This window comes from Habropoda laboriosa, unplaced genomic scaffold (genome assembly GCF_001263275.1).
Source record: "Habropoda laboriosa isolate 0110345459 unplaced genomic scaffold, ASM126327v1 scaffold258, whole genome shotgun sequence".
Classification (NCBI taxonomy): Eukaryota; Metazoa; Arthropoda; class Insecta; order Hymenoptera; family Apidae; genus Habropoda; species Habropoda laboriosa.
Window position 1 is genome coordinate 173,331 of NW_017100395.1, and position 15,622 is coordinate 188,952.

The 15,622-nt window shown below is 39.5% G+C and overlaps 2 protein-coding genes across 2 annotated transcripts in view; both read right to left on the reverse strand.

The window, feature by feature from the left end:
- Positions 1-627: 627 nt before the first annotated feature.
- On the reverse strand, positions 628-7,072 carry LOC108575094 (mediator of RNA polymerase II transcription subunit 1-like). The gene is made up of 8 exons (XM_017937808.1): positions 6,898-7,072; positions 6,426-6,571; positions 6,200-6,333; positions 5,979-6,117; positions 5,677-5,896; positions 5,369-5,594; positions 5,058-5,289; positions 628-4,983 (listed from the first exon to the last, which is right to left on the reverse strand). Exons 1-8 carry the CDS (start codon positions 6,926-6,928, stop codon positions 628-630), a joined length of 5,484 nt encoding a protein of 1,827 aa, XP_017793297.1. The 5' UTR covers positions 6,929-7,072.
- A 1,729-nt stretch (positions 7,073-8,801) lies between these two features.
- Positions 8,802-15,622, reverse strand: part of LOC108575104 (neuronal PAS domain-containing protein 4) — a 9,138-nt gene continuing 2,317 nt past the window's right edge. Inside the window, exons 3-9 of the mRNA XM_017937819.1 lie at positions 12,008-12,069; positions 11,821-11,910; positions 11,436-11,612; positions 11,006-11,190; positions 10,800-10,906; positions 10,442-10,595; positions 8,802-9,726 (exon numbers count right to left, since the gene is read on the reverse strand). Coding sequence (XP_017793308.1) covers positions 8,802-9,726; positions 10,442-10,595; positions 10,800-10,906; positions 11,006-11,190; positions 11,436-11,612; positions 11,821-11,910; positions 12,008-12,069 — 1,700 coding nt within the window. The remainder of the gene's footprint in view (positions 9,727-10,441; positions 10,596-10,799; positions 10,907-11,005; positions 11,191-11,435; positions 11,613-11,820; positions 11,911-12,007; positions 12,070-15,622) is intronic.

Consider the following 15,622-nt stretch of genomic DNA (forward strand, 5'->3'; position numbering starts at 1 on the left):
AAAAACATATGTGATGTGCTCGTCTGAGAATCCTAAAACGCCTAACTATACGAGAAGATATACATTCGAGCGTACAAATTCCCTAATCACCTGTACAATTCCGGCGATAAAATTGCTAGCTTCAATCACGACCCCTCCATGGTGAATCCAAAGAAAAAAGAAATACATATATTCGTACGACCATGTTCGTGTAAATGGATATTGCTTCTGAACATATTTATATTTAACAGTGTGTCGAAGAAAACGAAGTATGTTAAAATGCATATTTTTCTTTATATACAAAATCAATGAAATCTAGTAATAACGTTAAAATTTCGAAAAATGCTCGTCTTCTTCTATCTCGTTAAGAGAAATAAACATTTGCACAAACACCCAACTACATATATCCAGAGAAAAAGAGACGAAGCTTCCACGAAATCCGCACAATTTCCCAAGAATCGTCCCGGGGAAATTGTACCTTTCTCTCCCGATGCTTCGTGTTCGTGAAACACCAGGCTGTAACAGAGAGAGGACGTTCACGGAGTAGCAGGACGAAACCGGCGGATCGTCCAACGATGAGCCGGCTGAGCCTTGCAGGACACCCTGTGCAAGTCGTGGCTAAAATTAAATCTAGAGTTTCAGTAACCTTCATTTGCCCATTCCCACCAGCGCCTCGTCCATCAGCTCGTCGTCGGTGATGCACGGCGAGGCGGAGTGAGGCGAGGGCGGGATAACCCTCGGCGAGGGCGCAGGACTTTTGACAATGTGCACACTGACGGAAGGACTCGCTGGGAAGGCAGGCGGAGGAGGTGGTGGTGTGTTCCTGCGCACAGAGGCCGCCTGTGTCATCGCCCTCTCGGGAATGCTGGTGAAATTCAGGCTCTTAGCCACGTCTTTCGGCGTGGAAAAGTCCAGCAGCATCTCGGCGGCCTCCTGTGACGTCGTCGAAGGTAACTCCGTGCCAGCTACCTTCATCGTGCACGACGAACCCTCCGAGGACACCGTCGTTCCCAACGAGGAGGCGCTCGAAGATCCACCGGTAGACGGGACTTGCGGTGGTTGTTGCTGCTGTTGCTGTGGCTGCGACGCCTGTTGTTGCGATTGCTGTTGCTGCTGTTGCGACGGTTGAGATTGTTGCTGTTGTTGTTGCGGCTGTTGCTGCTGTTGTTGCTGCTGCTGCTGCTTCTTCTCGTCGGATTTGTACTTTGTCATCGTGGCGTCCACCGGTTTGATGCTCAGGTTCAAGCTCTCCGCGCCTCCGTTGCCGGAGCTCGAGTTGCTCGTCCCGTTCCCGCTGGTTAGAGTGCCTGTCGTCATCATTGTAGGGTACACGGGTTTACTGGTAGCCTGAGAGTCAGATACTTTCGGTAGAACGGCCATTACAGGACCACTGCCACTGGTATCGTCTTTGCCAGCGGCTGTGGAGTTTATGTTGCTACTCAGAAATTGCGTGTTACTCCTACTCATCGAGGGCTCTTTGTCGCGGGGCTCATTCTCGGTTGACTGCATCGAGAGATTGGTTGGTATGTCTAGATCATGCGAGCTGCTACTTGATAAAGCGGGAAGCAGAAGATTGTTGGTACTGTCCGTACCGAGGTTTATTACCGAGGCTGCGCTTGTCATAGATAGATTGTCTGGCTTCGTTTGTACATGTTCCCGTCTACCCTGGCTCGACTGATCCTCCGACGTTGTCTTGGAAGCCGTGGTCGACGTGTTCGATAACGTTTGCAATTTTCCCTGCTCCGTCGTCTGCTTCGCCGCGAGATTGTCCAATGTTTTCGCACTGTCCGGAAGCATGGACAGCTTCTCGGACTTCTTATCGCTAGAATCAGCATTCGCTCTGGCGGATAATTTTGGTATTTGAAATTTAGTGTCCAACTGCTTCATCAGACCTTCGACGACCAATTGCGGCGGTAGATTGGGCAAATTCGACAGATTGGACATCGAGGCGTGAGCAGCCAACAGCTTGAACGCTCTCTCGCTCTCGCTCTCCTCTCGCAGCCCCGAAGGGCTCGATTTTCTAGTGTCGCCGATACCCTTCGACGGGAATAAACTTTTATCGCCGGATTTCGATAAGCGCGACTTATCACGGTTCCGACTGAGATCCGTTACACCGGAGCTAGTTATCTTTGGAGAACTGGAGGACGACTTCGAGGACATAACGCTTTTGGAGAGCAGTCCGCTGCTACCGCTACCGCCAACGCTAATCCCGCCGGCACCGTTACCACTTCCGGAATTCGATCCTGAGATAGACTTCAAAGCAGACATCTTTTGTCCTGACAGAGTTGCTTTGTTCCCACTACCGCTGCCAGAACCGGAAGACGAGGATCCGGACAACTTTGGGGACGTTTGAGACGGAGGTTTCTTTGACGCGGGACCGGAACTTACCCCCGGCTTCAAGCCGGTGTGCGTTTTCGGCGAACCGTTACCTGATATCGACGTCGAGGATGTCGACGAGCCCGAAGACGTTCCAGTGGCAACGGACGCCGAGGACGAAGACAGTTTGAGATTCGTGCCGGACTTGGAGTCTTTTGTGCGAGTTTTATTGATCGTTATCTTCATGCCGTCGGAACTATGCTTTACCATATATTCCGCAGGATTTTTCGTATCCATAGATGAATTTTTGCTAATACACTTCCCCTCCGCGGTCTTATTCGATGAACTTCCGACACTTCTCTCCTTCTGACCGCTCGAATTACTACTTCCGCCGGTCGTCGACTTCGTTCCACCGTTGCCACCGTCGTCCGTACAGTGCTGAGCGTTCTTCAGCATATCGATAACAGCACTCAACGAGCTCTTTCTGTTCCTCGCTTGTTGTTGAGCGATCGCCGATTTACCGAGCTCCGAACTCCCGGATGGCGGCGTACTACCGCCGCTGCTCGGCAACGTCGACTGCGTTTCCCCGCTAGGAATTAATTCCAGTTGTTTTAACTTACCGCTGGAGGACTTGGTTTTCGGGCTTTGATGGCCGCTCGATCCACCGAAGGCTAACGACGACGTTTTTCTCTCCTTCTCTCGGTTGGAGTCTTTGCTCGACGACGAGGAGGAAGACTTTATTTTCGATTGTCCAGAATCGGTGGTTTTACTCGATGGTGAATTCGCCGCAGATTTCAGCGCGGACATACTCGGTTTTCCAGTGCTCGCCGAATTGCCGTGCTTCGGTGACGATGTGCCGTGTTTCGGGCTCACGCTCGCTGGTACCGGTGTGTGTTTTGGACTACTGCTATAGACCGGAGAGTGCTTTGGACTTTGCACCGCCTTGTTTGTCGATTGTTTCAATGTAGGACTGGACTTACCTACGAGAGCGAGAGGGCTGGTATGCGTCGGAGACGGACTAAATTTTCGTAACGTTGTCGCGGGTGAAGACGGTCGTGAGCTTAAATTTGGCGGCGACTCCGTTGGTTTGATGCTCACAGAAACGGGTTTCGACAATGGGTCCTGTTTAGATGGTATCTTGTCCGGTGGCGGTCCCATAGGACTGTCTTCTCTCTTGCGCTTACGCCTCTTTTCCAGCTTTCCCTTGTCTTCGGTCGACTTCCCCTTCGAACTTTTTCGTTCTCTACGTTCGTCCGTCAGACTTTTCGACTGTGTTGGTCCAGCTATCGGAGTTATAGTAATAGAACTCGGTAGAGTGGTTTGCGGCGACGATGCGATCGGTATTATTTCAATACCTGGCCTCCTTTCCAAACCCATCCCCGTAAGTACAGAGTTATAGTTCGTCGTCTGACCCAAACTACTGCTTGAAATTGGCGTTATACTTACTGATGGCGGCACCAGACTTTTGTTCTCTTCGAATATAATCGGGCTCTTTTTCTCCTCTCTCTTCCTCGACTTGCGATCACGTTTGATCAACTCTTCGACGTCTTGCAAATCGTGAACCTCCGTTATCTCGCTCTCGTTGTCGATATCATAGTCGGAGCTTTTGTCTGTTCCCAAAATATCCGTTGGATCCAAATTGGAAAAATCCAAACCGCTGGTTAAACTCGTAGCTGACGTTGGCGTGGACGTTCTGGTCTCGTTTAAATTTTCTCTACCACCAGTCGGTGTACCAAGAGGCGTTGAGTCAGAACTGGAACTCTCCAATAATATTTCTGCACTCTCGTCTCCTTTTCTCTTAGGACTCCGCCAGATACCGTCCGCGGTTTTTCTCTTACGCGCCTTTTTCGTGCGTTCGTTCATCGGATTAGACATAGAGTTTTTTGCCTGTCCAAGTAACGCTCCCAATTGTAATGGATTCAGCATCGCAGTAGTTGTGGTATCGGATTGGCCGGAATATGACGGAAAACCGATACTATTCTCCGTTCCGGCATCTAAAAAAGACTGCTGCTGTTGTTGTTGTTGTTGTTGTTGTTGTTGCTGCTGCTGTTGTTGCTGTTGCGACGACTGTTGCCTGCCCATGGTTCCATTTCCGTTATTTAAGCCGGGTTCCTGCTTGATTTTCGTTTCTCCATTAGTGAAATCAGGCATTCCGGAACCGTTCTGACTGTTCTGATCTTTGCCGGAACCGAGATTCACATTATAATTTCCGTTTCCGCTATTTAGATTGTTCATCGTGCTTAAAGAATCGCGACTCTCCCACGACTTCATGAGAATTCTCATTGTCAGTGGTATACTTAAACACTTCTGTAACACTTTTCCGGTCAAATCTGACGTCTGTTCCGTGTTTGTTATACTTATGCCGTATAATTTGCACTTCAGCGCGGAAATATCCGTCAAGTCCAACTCCGCTGTTGCCATTGTCTCCTCGAAAGGATGCTCCAAACTTACCGATATGTGTTGCCACGATAAAGCGCTCACTTCGAATATGGTCGCGTGCTCTGGATCTTGCCGAGCCATAGATCTAACGCAACTAGCGATTAAACTATTAAACAGCGCTTGCTGACGTAAGTATACCAAGATTTGTGGAACGTGCGCCGGGTGAGTGAAAGGAATACTACAGACTAACACACCCTCCATATTTCTATTTTCTGTCATGAAGTAACAATGTTGTTGATCCGGTAAAGTCTGTAATAAAACGTAACATTCGAAATATTAAGGAGGATTTGATAATTAATTATCATGTAGAGCGTTTTACATACAATGTAAAGTCCTCTATTGTTCCGACAATCGAGTTGTCCTTCGCTTGTATGTTGTATAATCAAACTAAGTAACGGATGGGGAGCAGATATATCTCCGCATTCTAGTTCCGTCACTTTCTGAATTCTACGTACTAGTTCCATGCACATCGGCATTTTCTTAGCCAGTTTCAATACGAAACAAGCAGGTAATACCGACGAATTTGTACCAGTTAACGGAGCATAAGATGGGGTACTGGAAAATATTAATGGTAAATTAAAAATTGATAATTAAATTGAACGTAATGTACATTCATTTGTAACAAATTACAAACTTTTTTCCTGTAGGACTTCTATTTACAGTTATGATACTAGATGTAGGCAACTTGTGAGCAGTCGAACCTTCCATACAAACTGTAACGGAATGGCCAATCTTCCGTTTTATAACTATTTCTGAATTCAATGCATCACAGGTACGATTCTCCTGATCTATTAAATCATAAGGAGAAACAAAGTATGTCAACTTCATCGCGTGACCACCTCTTCTTCGCTCAAGGATTCCTAGAACAAAAAATCACTCGGCTAGGACGAAAGTTGTTTTTCAGTGTTGTAAAAATAAACAACATAAAATTTTAACACTGACCTACTGGGCTTTTATGGACAAGATTAAATGGTTCTTTTATAAATGTCTGCAATTGAGCTAAGATACCCAGATCTGCCTCCAGCGACTGTAAAGCACTGAATGCTTTACATTTTACCTTCTTATCAGCATTTAATTGATATATTGAAGCTAAACCTTCTAATTGTACTGTAAAATCAAGGAAGTCTCCTCGAGACAAACAAGACACCAATACATCACAGCTCTGTAAATGTTTTGTTAAGAATTATTATTTGATCAAATATTTTTAAAGCTTAAACATTATTATAGAAATTTCAAATCTGTACCTGCTGCTCATTCTTTCCTTCATGATGAATTTTAACATCTTTAACTACACCTGTTGGCTCCAAAAGAACCTCCAAAAAGAACATATCTGAGGAAATAAACAACTCTGTACCTTGTGGACCAGACATCATAAACTTTAATCTGTAACCCAATCACAACACAAACATTGACTAAGTTGTCTAGTTTTCATTTTCTATACAATCAACAGTTTATTAGTATTTACCCCAACTGTCTGGTTAAACTCTCCAAGCGTTCCACCATAGATTGCAAGGAGGTCACTTTTATGGAATGTTGCAAAGTATCCAAACATTTTTGTAACTGACTTTTCTCTGCACTATCAATTGCAAACCTTTTATCCTATTGTTAAAACAAATAGAATAAGTTCAAAATAGTTAAGAAATCAATATTTACTGATGTATGATTTAATTAATACATAACAAGCTACTTACCAGCATAGCCATACGTAAATTTTTGGCAGTTTCAACCAAGGACTTGAATGTGGAAGCCTTGGAACGTAATTTTTCCATAAGTAATTCCATCTGCCACTCTTTTCCTTTATCCATTGCTGAACAACCAGTGGCAGAAGGTTGCCCACCTATATTGTAAAATTTATACAGTATACTGTATTAATAACACTTATAAATTACTTAACAAATGAAGTTACTTTCAATAAAAAAAACTCGAACGATTTTTCATAATTACACATAATTATACCATATAAATGTAATTCATTTTTTTGTGTATGCACATATGTATACGAATAAATATACATCGAAGTTTCACTCGACGATTGCTCAAATTTTCAAGGACGGAAATAAAATTGTTGGCAATATTTTACACAACAGATATAAATTCTTCGTTAACATCGAAATGAAATGAAATTTCATAAATTACATTAAATAAGTTGTAAATTACACTCACTGAGGGGCTTTTGTCCGTTCGCAACATCCATGTATTCCGTGGTGGAGCACACGGATGTTGAAATCTATACGTAGATTGGTATACCTTCACTATTGTAATATCACAACAACATTATTATATACTACATTGTGACAGGAGCTGTTATTTTCACCTAACCCACGTTTGATCGCTCAACTGCTCCTAACCTTCGCGCACAATATACTAACTACACTTAGAAGCCATACGTTTCTACGTATAGGCGTTTTCGTCCATAGTATGACTCAAGAAGGGGAATTCTACGACACTTTATTAAAGCATGCACCTTTACACCCTCTATAGTTACATTCCGCGCATTAATATTCATCAGAATATTTAACAATTTTTAAATTAAAAATCGTTCATAAATAATGGTTAATTATATCCCTTTCAGAATCAAAATCTATTTCTGAATTTCACGTGAATGTAACAGTATGTTGTGCGTAGTTATAAATATTTCTAAGAATAACGTACAACGCAAAATTTATAAGTTTCTTGTATAACTTATTGTATTTACATAATGTTATTGTTATAACATTATTAACATAAAGTAATGAAAAATATTTCAGTTATAATTCAAACACATGACGTTTCAATTTGTAACGTATGAATGCGTTTGAGAACGATAGGAAAGCATACTTCTGGAACGCATTTGCAGCGCTATCTATTGATATATTGAAGAAATTAAAAAACTCCCACCACAAATTGACCTATGCAAGTTTACAGTCCCGAGGTATGCAATAATTTAAATTACAAATTGAAATCAAACGAGAAAAATATAAATTATTATAGAATTGTAAATTGAAACTACGCACAATGCATAACTTTTCAAATTGTAATCAGATGTTAGAAAATTTAAGTTACTTTTCTGACATTTATTAACCATTGATTATTACTCGACAAATATTAGAATAAAATATCGTGGCAAAGTAAAATAATCAATATGTAAACTGTTTAAACTGAGAACGTGGTACTCAAATATCAGTGTTACTTTTTGGAGCTTAGGATAAGGATATTGATCGTGGTTTAAGAATTTCAATTAACATTGAAAATATTCTTTATTGGTGGACATTCCTCTTTTCCTGAACTTCGGCTAAAACTTACACAAATAACTTCATTATTAATTATAAAACATCTCGAGAAACTAATAACGCTACTACATTGTAATGTCCATCATTGAAGAAATGTTATATGAAAATAATTTCTAAAAAGCTGTATTTCAACGTTCTTTTTCTAAAATTTTCGTTATAAAATTTTTAGACAGTAATTCAAGTACTTTTCTTTTGTCGGTAAAAAAAAAGTTAGGTACTCTTGTTCTTTTGCGATCGATATTACTACGTATATTGCAAAATTTCCATGTCTACCTTTTATTATTTATTATCCTAATACTTTATGGCATCTTAACCCATAAATCTCTGTTACCAGCAAGCGGATTTCATTTAATACTGATAGCTCTCTTCGATCTAACGAAAACAACCTTTTCCAATAAAAACAAAAACAAATTCTTATATTGCACCAATGTCTAATTTTCACGCTAATCAAAGAGACGATCTAATGAAAAAACAAATTACCTTCAATTTCGTATGATATCAGTCAATCTTTAAATCTTTCGATATTGTTATATTAGGAACTAATTTAAAACGATCGACTGTCACCAATTCAAAATTGAACCCCCTTCTCTACAATTTCGAACTTTTGCACCGGTATAACGATAACTTTCTATCCAGCTTTCAGCTGATCCCTAACATCCTCCGTTCTACACGCAAACTCAAACCACTAAACTTAGTAGCTACTCTCGTAACTACGAGAAAAAAAGTTAGACCTACTTAAAAGGAAACAAATATTTGCCTATCTAACTGTAAAGCACCAATTCGACAAAGTGCACAGTCTCATTTGGGAAAGTCTTTAGAGTCATTCATTGACTGGCCCTTTTTCCGTGGTAACTGCAATGTGATTGGCTGAACGTCCTGGACTTTCCTCGGCCCCTGATTCGAACTACGAAACGTGATCTTCAGATTGGGCACGTGCTGCTCGGCCGCCCAGTCGAAATTAAAAATCGGCGTTTCCGGATGTAGCTCGGAGTCCGGCGTGTCGACAGGTGTCGTTGGCGTCGCTACGTAAGGGCTGAGCTCCTGATGAACAACGTCCGGTACCCTTTGCAACGTGTCCGACCATACTGGACTCGAGTTCCAGTGTTCCATCGGCAGATCAGACGGATCAGCCGTTGATCCAGTTGTAGTAGACGCCGATAACGCTTTACCCGGAAGTCGCTTATGGCTGCTGCTCCTCTCGTTGCAACAATACTCCTTATCTAAGTCCGTGATATAATACTTGGGCGATAACACGTCCACGTTGTATTGACCGTGACATTGGATGAATTTCGCCCGATAACTGCTCAGATTCAACGAATTCTTTTGATGGGTTTTATACCTGTCGGTAAATTGACCGAGCGCGTAATGGCCGTGTTGCACGTTCACGTGCACGTTTCTGTTCTCGTGCTCGCTACTGCTGATCGACATGTCCACCGGTTCCGCGTCCTCTCGCGGATTTCGCGTCGCATAATCTTTCAGCTGCGACTTTGACGAATTATGCTGATCTTGGTCGGTATTTTGTATACCAGGTGAATGTTGAGTATCGTTGTTGTGAGCGTGGGACAACGATCGAGCGTAATCTTGTTGCTGATTGTTTTGGCTCCCTGTTGCGTATGGCACACTGCGGTTTTGGCTGCCCGAGCAGATCGTGTAGGTGAATTTTGTTTGAGACGAGTACTGGTACAGCCAAGAACTTGAACGCATTACCTCCGCTTCTCTGTCACTGTAACAATTTGTCACATCGAATGCATTCTTCGTTATTTTGTTAACTTCGTTTTTGGTTTGTAATTGTTCTTTCCTTTGTTCTGATATTAGTTGACCAATTTATGAGGGACAAAGTGGACATTTGGTAGACTAGCGTTTCGTTGAAGTAATGAGAAATTTGTTTAAATGATTTGTTGTTGAATTTAGTACAGTGGAAGCTCGATAACTGGAAAATGTCTGTAAGACGAAAATTTTGTTTCATTCTCTTCCGCTTTGCTGTAAAAACCTCTACAACTCGAAATAAAACTTCCGTTAATATGTATTTTTTACCTCTACAACACAAATTCAGAAGAATTCCTACCTCTGATCAACGATCGTCAATTGTTTATTTCTTTGTAGAGCAGTTTTCTGTGAAAGATCGAAGGAATAAGTTAAAGCACAGTTCTATCGTTTCTCGTTCTTTTCTCCGGATTGTATGTGACAAAATGAACTCCAAACGCAAGCGAAAAATATTAACATAATTGAAACAGTACAAATAGGATCAAGAAAGAAAAAGGACATTGCTAATGACCTCTTCTACTCGAAAACTCGATAAGTCTATCTTTTCCCTCCCCTTGAGGTTTGAGTTATCGAGATTCCACTGTATACATCAAATTTAAACCTAAACGAAGAAAGAATCGAAGGAAAGAGACGACAGTGTCCGAAGTAAAAGAACGATAAATATGAAAACACACCTCAAAACTTGATTCGTGCACACAATGATAGGATGTTGACATTCTTCGGAAGTATCTTTGACTTGTAAAACGCAGTGCACCCAGAACCACCGTCCGGAACGGCTTTGCAGTCTTAACAATGCGGTTGCAGACCGTTCTTGATCAGATTGAATGACTAAAACAACCAATGGATAATATCAAAGCTGCCAAACGTCTTAAACATTGAAACGTTTCATTTAGCTTTTAAATTACTCTCTGGCTTTATTTCTTTTCAATTTAAGCAACATGGAAGCCACGTCCGCCTGTTTGTACATTCGTCGTGTTCGATTAAAGATAGAGATCATAAATTGAACCATTTCCAAAATTTCTATCAACGTACCAGTTTGATGTTTACAGTATGCAGTTCTTATTGAATCCCAGTGTAACAAATTATACCACGACACGTTTACCAATTCGTTACGTGTGTACTCCAAATGACTCTCTGCCCTGCAAACAAAAGGAGAAAGAAAGTTATAAATATGACGCGTTGAATATGCGTTGAAATTTAGTTATACTCATGAATGAAAAAAGAAAAAATAGTATTACGTTTTGTCGATATGAAGATACTTCATATCCATGGAATGAATGGTAGTGAAAATATTTGTCGCACCCTGTACGATACTTTCTCTAGTTTCCGGCAAAACAACGGGCGTACACGAAGCGAGAAAAACAAACTCATTTCGATTGCAAACAGGAACGAAAGGTAAAAAATGACCTTCAACAAGAACCACCTATAAAAAGTAACGATAAAAAAACTAAACGCGCGAAAAAGAAAAAGTTAAGTCTTGCAGAAAGGGTAATATTAGCAAAAGAGAAAAGAAAAATGAAAAATTGAAAAAAGGTGTACAGCGAGGTAAAAGTAGGGTAGCAACTTTTTATCCTAGGTTCAGAAAGATATAGAAAAGAAACAGGTAACAAAAGGTAACTAAATACAAACAGGTTCTATTGTGTTGCGCCAATTAAACACAGAGATTACCTTTTGATCGCCGAAACGAAGCTGCCTCCGTGAATTCCTGGATACATTGATTCGGCAAAGAAACAATCTTCTATCGCTTGGAATTGGACTATTTCTAGATAATTGATTTTGTACAACCATATGGTCTTGCTTGTCTATTACGTCATAAACACTATCCCCGTGGATAAGTAGATCCTCCTAAAATACATTGTACAATGTAGAACAGTGAGGTAAGTCAAATTTCTAAAATGATTGTACCAACAATTTCATGGTGTTTCATCGTCAAATAACGAGACAGTAAAGAGAGAAAGAGTTTGTTTGTTTGCTTTTTCTTTCTGTTTGTAGCGAATTTTCTCAGCACGATCGATTTACCATAATTTGTTGTTTCTTTTGTAATTAACTTTACCATAGAGTGTCCAAGATATTCCGCTGCATTTTCCGATATATACAACAGTTTTCCTTGTTGGGTCATCATCATTATAAATCCGGACATGGCCTGAAAAATTGCATGCATTGTATGGCCGTAGCAACTATTTGTACCGTAGCAACTAACGGTCAGAAATACAATGCGATATGATGATAAACAATATTACTTTTGAAAATCCTATGTTAGGGGTCGGGATATTCGAAGAGTCGGACGGACAGTTTTTCAAGGCTGAAACAGAAAATGTGGTCGGAACTTTAGTGAAAATTTCATAATTCGAATAATTCATTTAATGTACTGAAAAGATTTTAATTTCAATGATAAATTTAATTTATTAAGTAAGTTCAATTTTAACGATAAATTTAATTTGAGAAATTAAACGTTTCTTTTTTTTAATTTTTCTACCGTTGCTGTTAAATTTGATTAAATACGAAATTATTTTCTAGGTAGATCTATAAAAGTCAAGAGAATGTGAATACTTATTTTCAGAATTGAAATAAAAACTGGTACGATTGAAATCTGAAGATTAGGAGCGTTTATTGTTCTTATACGATGCACGATAAAGTTGAAACTTTGCATAAGATTACACAAAACTGTTACGATGTTTTAGTCGACGTGGTATTCGTACAATTCTATTGTTATTGCCGCTTTTATTATTCATAAACGTTTGAACTTAAAACTGTTCTCGATAAGATCTTCTTTATCTCAATGATAATAAAATAGTTTTATAAATAGTATCTGAGACGTAAGCAGAGAAATAACAAAGGAAGTAACATGGAAAATAATGTACAGTAAGAACTTGATGACAATGTCGATAAAGTGTATCGCAGCTAAAAATTTATTTCAAACATCTAAGGATACGTTGTAGCTTTTAATAACGGTACGAAAGGAATTCGGAATATAAATGATTGCAATTTTAGATCAAAGAGTCTAAAGAATTTAAATTAATACACGTATAATCGAAATAATTTCGAACAATTTTTCAAAGTTTCATTCACAAATCAAATTTCGAACTGTGAATTAATATATCACGCTTCGATTTCCCTAGAAATTGTATACCGACGATTGGATAAATTTAACATAATTTACACCGCACCATACAAATATTATTGAGCCTAATAAGAAATCACGTTCGTCGTATACGGTCAAAAGCAAGAGAGATACGGTTTAACCACGGAGGAAAACATATTTTTAACTAGATAACTAAACGACAGATACGGTAGAATTTTTGCGTGAAAGAGTGGAAAAAAAGTTGCACGAAATTTTCTTATATTAACAATCCAATAAATTGCCACGAGAACTTGTAACAAATGAATTCTGAAACATATTCATCTCAGTAGCAACTATTATCATAAACTAGCAAATTTGTACACATAAATGTTTCTTACGCTACTTCAATTAATTTCTACATCCAGTTTCTCCGTTCTACAGCAGAATTATCGGTCGACATACAGATATCGAGATTTTTAATCACTTAGAATTAGATTTCAAAGTAGCTACAGAGAAATTCCTGTTGAAATATCTCTCATACTTCGCGCACATTCCTGCCATTACAAACTGAGCAATCCTAATTTCTCCATCAACATAACCATCCTCTTTCATACAACCATTTCCCCAACTGAAACACCAAAATTGTCGATAAGGCAGCATTTTCAACATTTCCAAAAATCTGTTATCCATAGTTCTCCATAAATCTCCGAAACGTTCACTCAAACAGTTCATAATCGAAGTGTAACAAACAAAATTCTCCACAGACCTATCCGAGCATCGCCCAAATAAAATTGGCCAAAATTTGAAAATTCGTCTTCCACGTGAAAAGCGACCGTGAAAGATCACAAGCATGGATCGAAGATCGTAAGCAAGGATCGACGGAGCGTCGAGAGATCGAGAAAAACCGAAAAAAAAAAAAAGGAAGCGACGATGGAAAATTTCGTTTGGTGTGCGCGTTTTCCACTGTTGTCGCGGGGGGAGGACGGAAAGGGTCGGGGAAAGAAAAAAGGAGCGAGGAAGAGAAGAGGGAAAGAAGCGTATGCTAATGCAGCATGGCTACGTTTACAAACGGCGCTACACGGGACTATAGTATCGAATACTGTGAAACAATGAGTATGTAAGAGAGAAAGAAAGAACGACGGAGAGCGGAGAGACGATACAGAGGGAGTATGGGTTACAGGAGCGTGAGAGTGTTGTTGCAAAGGCCGACAGGTCAGCGGATCACCCGGAACTCGCGCTTAGACTCCGCTGAGTTTGAATGTACGCCGATCTTACCTTCTTGCCTTACCTACCTCCCTACCTTTTACCTATATATTACTCTCTACGCTTGCACAACGGAGATGCCCGAAGTTTTTGATGCTCCCAACGACCGTTTAATATTCTTGTCAAACCGCCGATTCTTATTTAGACGAAATCTGATCGGTTAAAACAACACGGTCGTTCTAACGATATTTCTCGTTATATCTCCTGCTCTTCGATCAGTTTCGCTGAATTATTCTGTGAAATATTTAAGACGTTTTCGAATTCCTTAGATACCTGGAGTATGCTACAGTGTTCTGTTGTTTAGAAAATTCTTCGATGATACTGAATCGAAGTGACGAATATACATATAGTTTTAAGTAGTTTTTAATAGAAAGGATCGCTCGATTTTGTGTAGTATTTCGTGCAATTCGAGGTCGAAATGGAATGTAGAGGAATAAACAAACCAGTCTTCGGGAACTTTCTGCAGCACTTGGATCTTTGCAGTTTGATAATTTTTTGAAATATTTGTTTCTTCAGATTTTTTCATCGTGGACGAAGAGACGGAAAAGAGGTGAAACAGTGGTATAAGTGAGAAATTATGGAGACACAAAGGGTGAATAATTATTTGAATGTGTTGAGGTTGAATTTATAATTCTGCTTGTAAATAATGCTGCACTGTATAGTTTTATAAGCAATATACATGCAATTCTAGAATCTAAAACTATGTTAAATCATTGTTTGAACTTTCATTTCTATTATAAACGTTAACTAAGTGAACTTGATATTAGATTAACGTATCTACAGTTTCTTTTTCCAGTCTGAACAATCAAGATTTACAACAAATAACAAGTTTCATCAATTTTCAATGCACATCTTAAAAAAGAAGTTGTAATATTTACCTACAAGATGGTTTTCTGAATGTAAGCAGTGTATGAATATATATAAACGATTCAAAATAATTTCAAATAATTTCTTTCATAAAGAACATTTCACAATAATAAAGATACTATGAACTATATTGCAATGTTTATGTTACTTAATTTATTTCAACCGAGTTCTTCACAGGGAGAATGCTGCTACAATACACCTTCAACGGAGATAAAAGTTATCTCAAATATAATATACTACAATTGTGAAATAAATACAGAAACATTTTTTTTTTTAATATATCATTATTAATATGATAAATTTGACGCGTTCAAGATTAAAATTTCCAAACAGATTGCAACAATCGATAATACTGTTTTAGTCGCTGCAGTTATCTGCTGTCTGTTATTCTCAAATAACTAATATCGTTACCAATACTTCGATATTGGTTTTTGCGGTGACGTACAGGTCCACTGGAAGACGCAGAATGTAAAAATTAAAACGACGAGCGTCTCGCCATGAAACAAAGGCATAGCGTTCACTGTGCAGTAAGTATACGTAAAAGCATTCACGGTTTTTTATCCTTATCCTTAATATTTTTCCACCCCGATAAAAACCTTGATAATTTTACGTAAAATTTCTCTGTTAAAACTTCATGCAAGTAGAAATTGAAAATGTTTTTTTA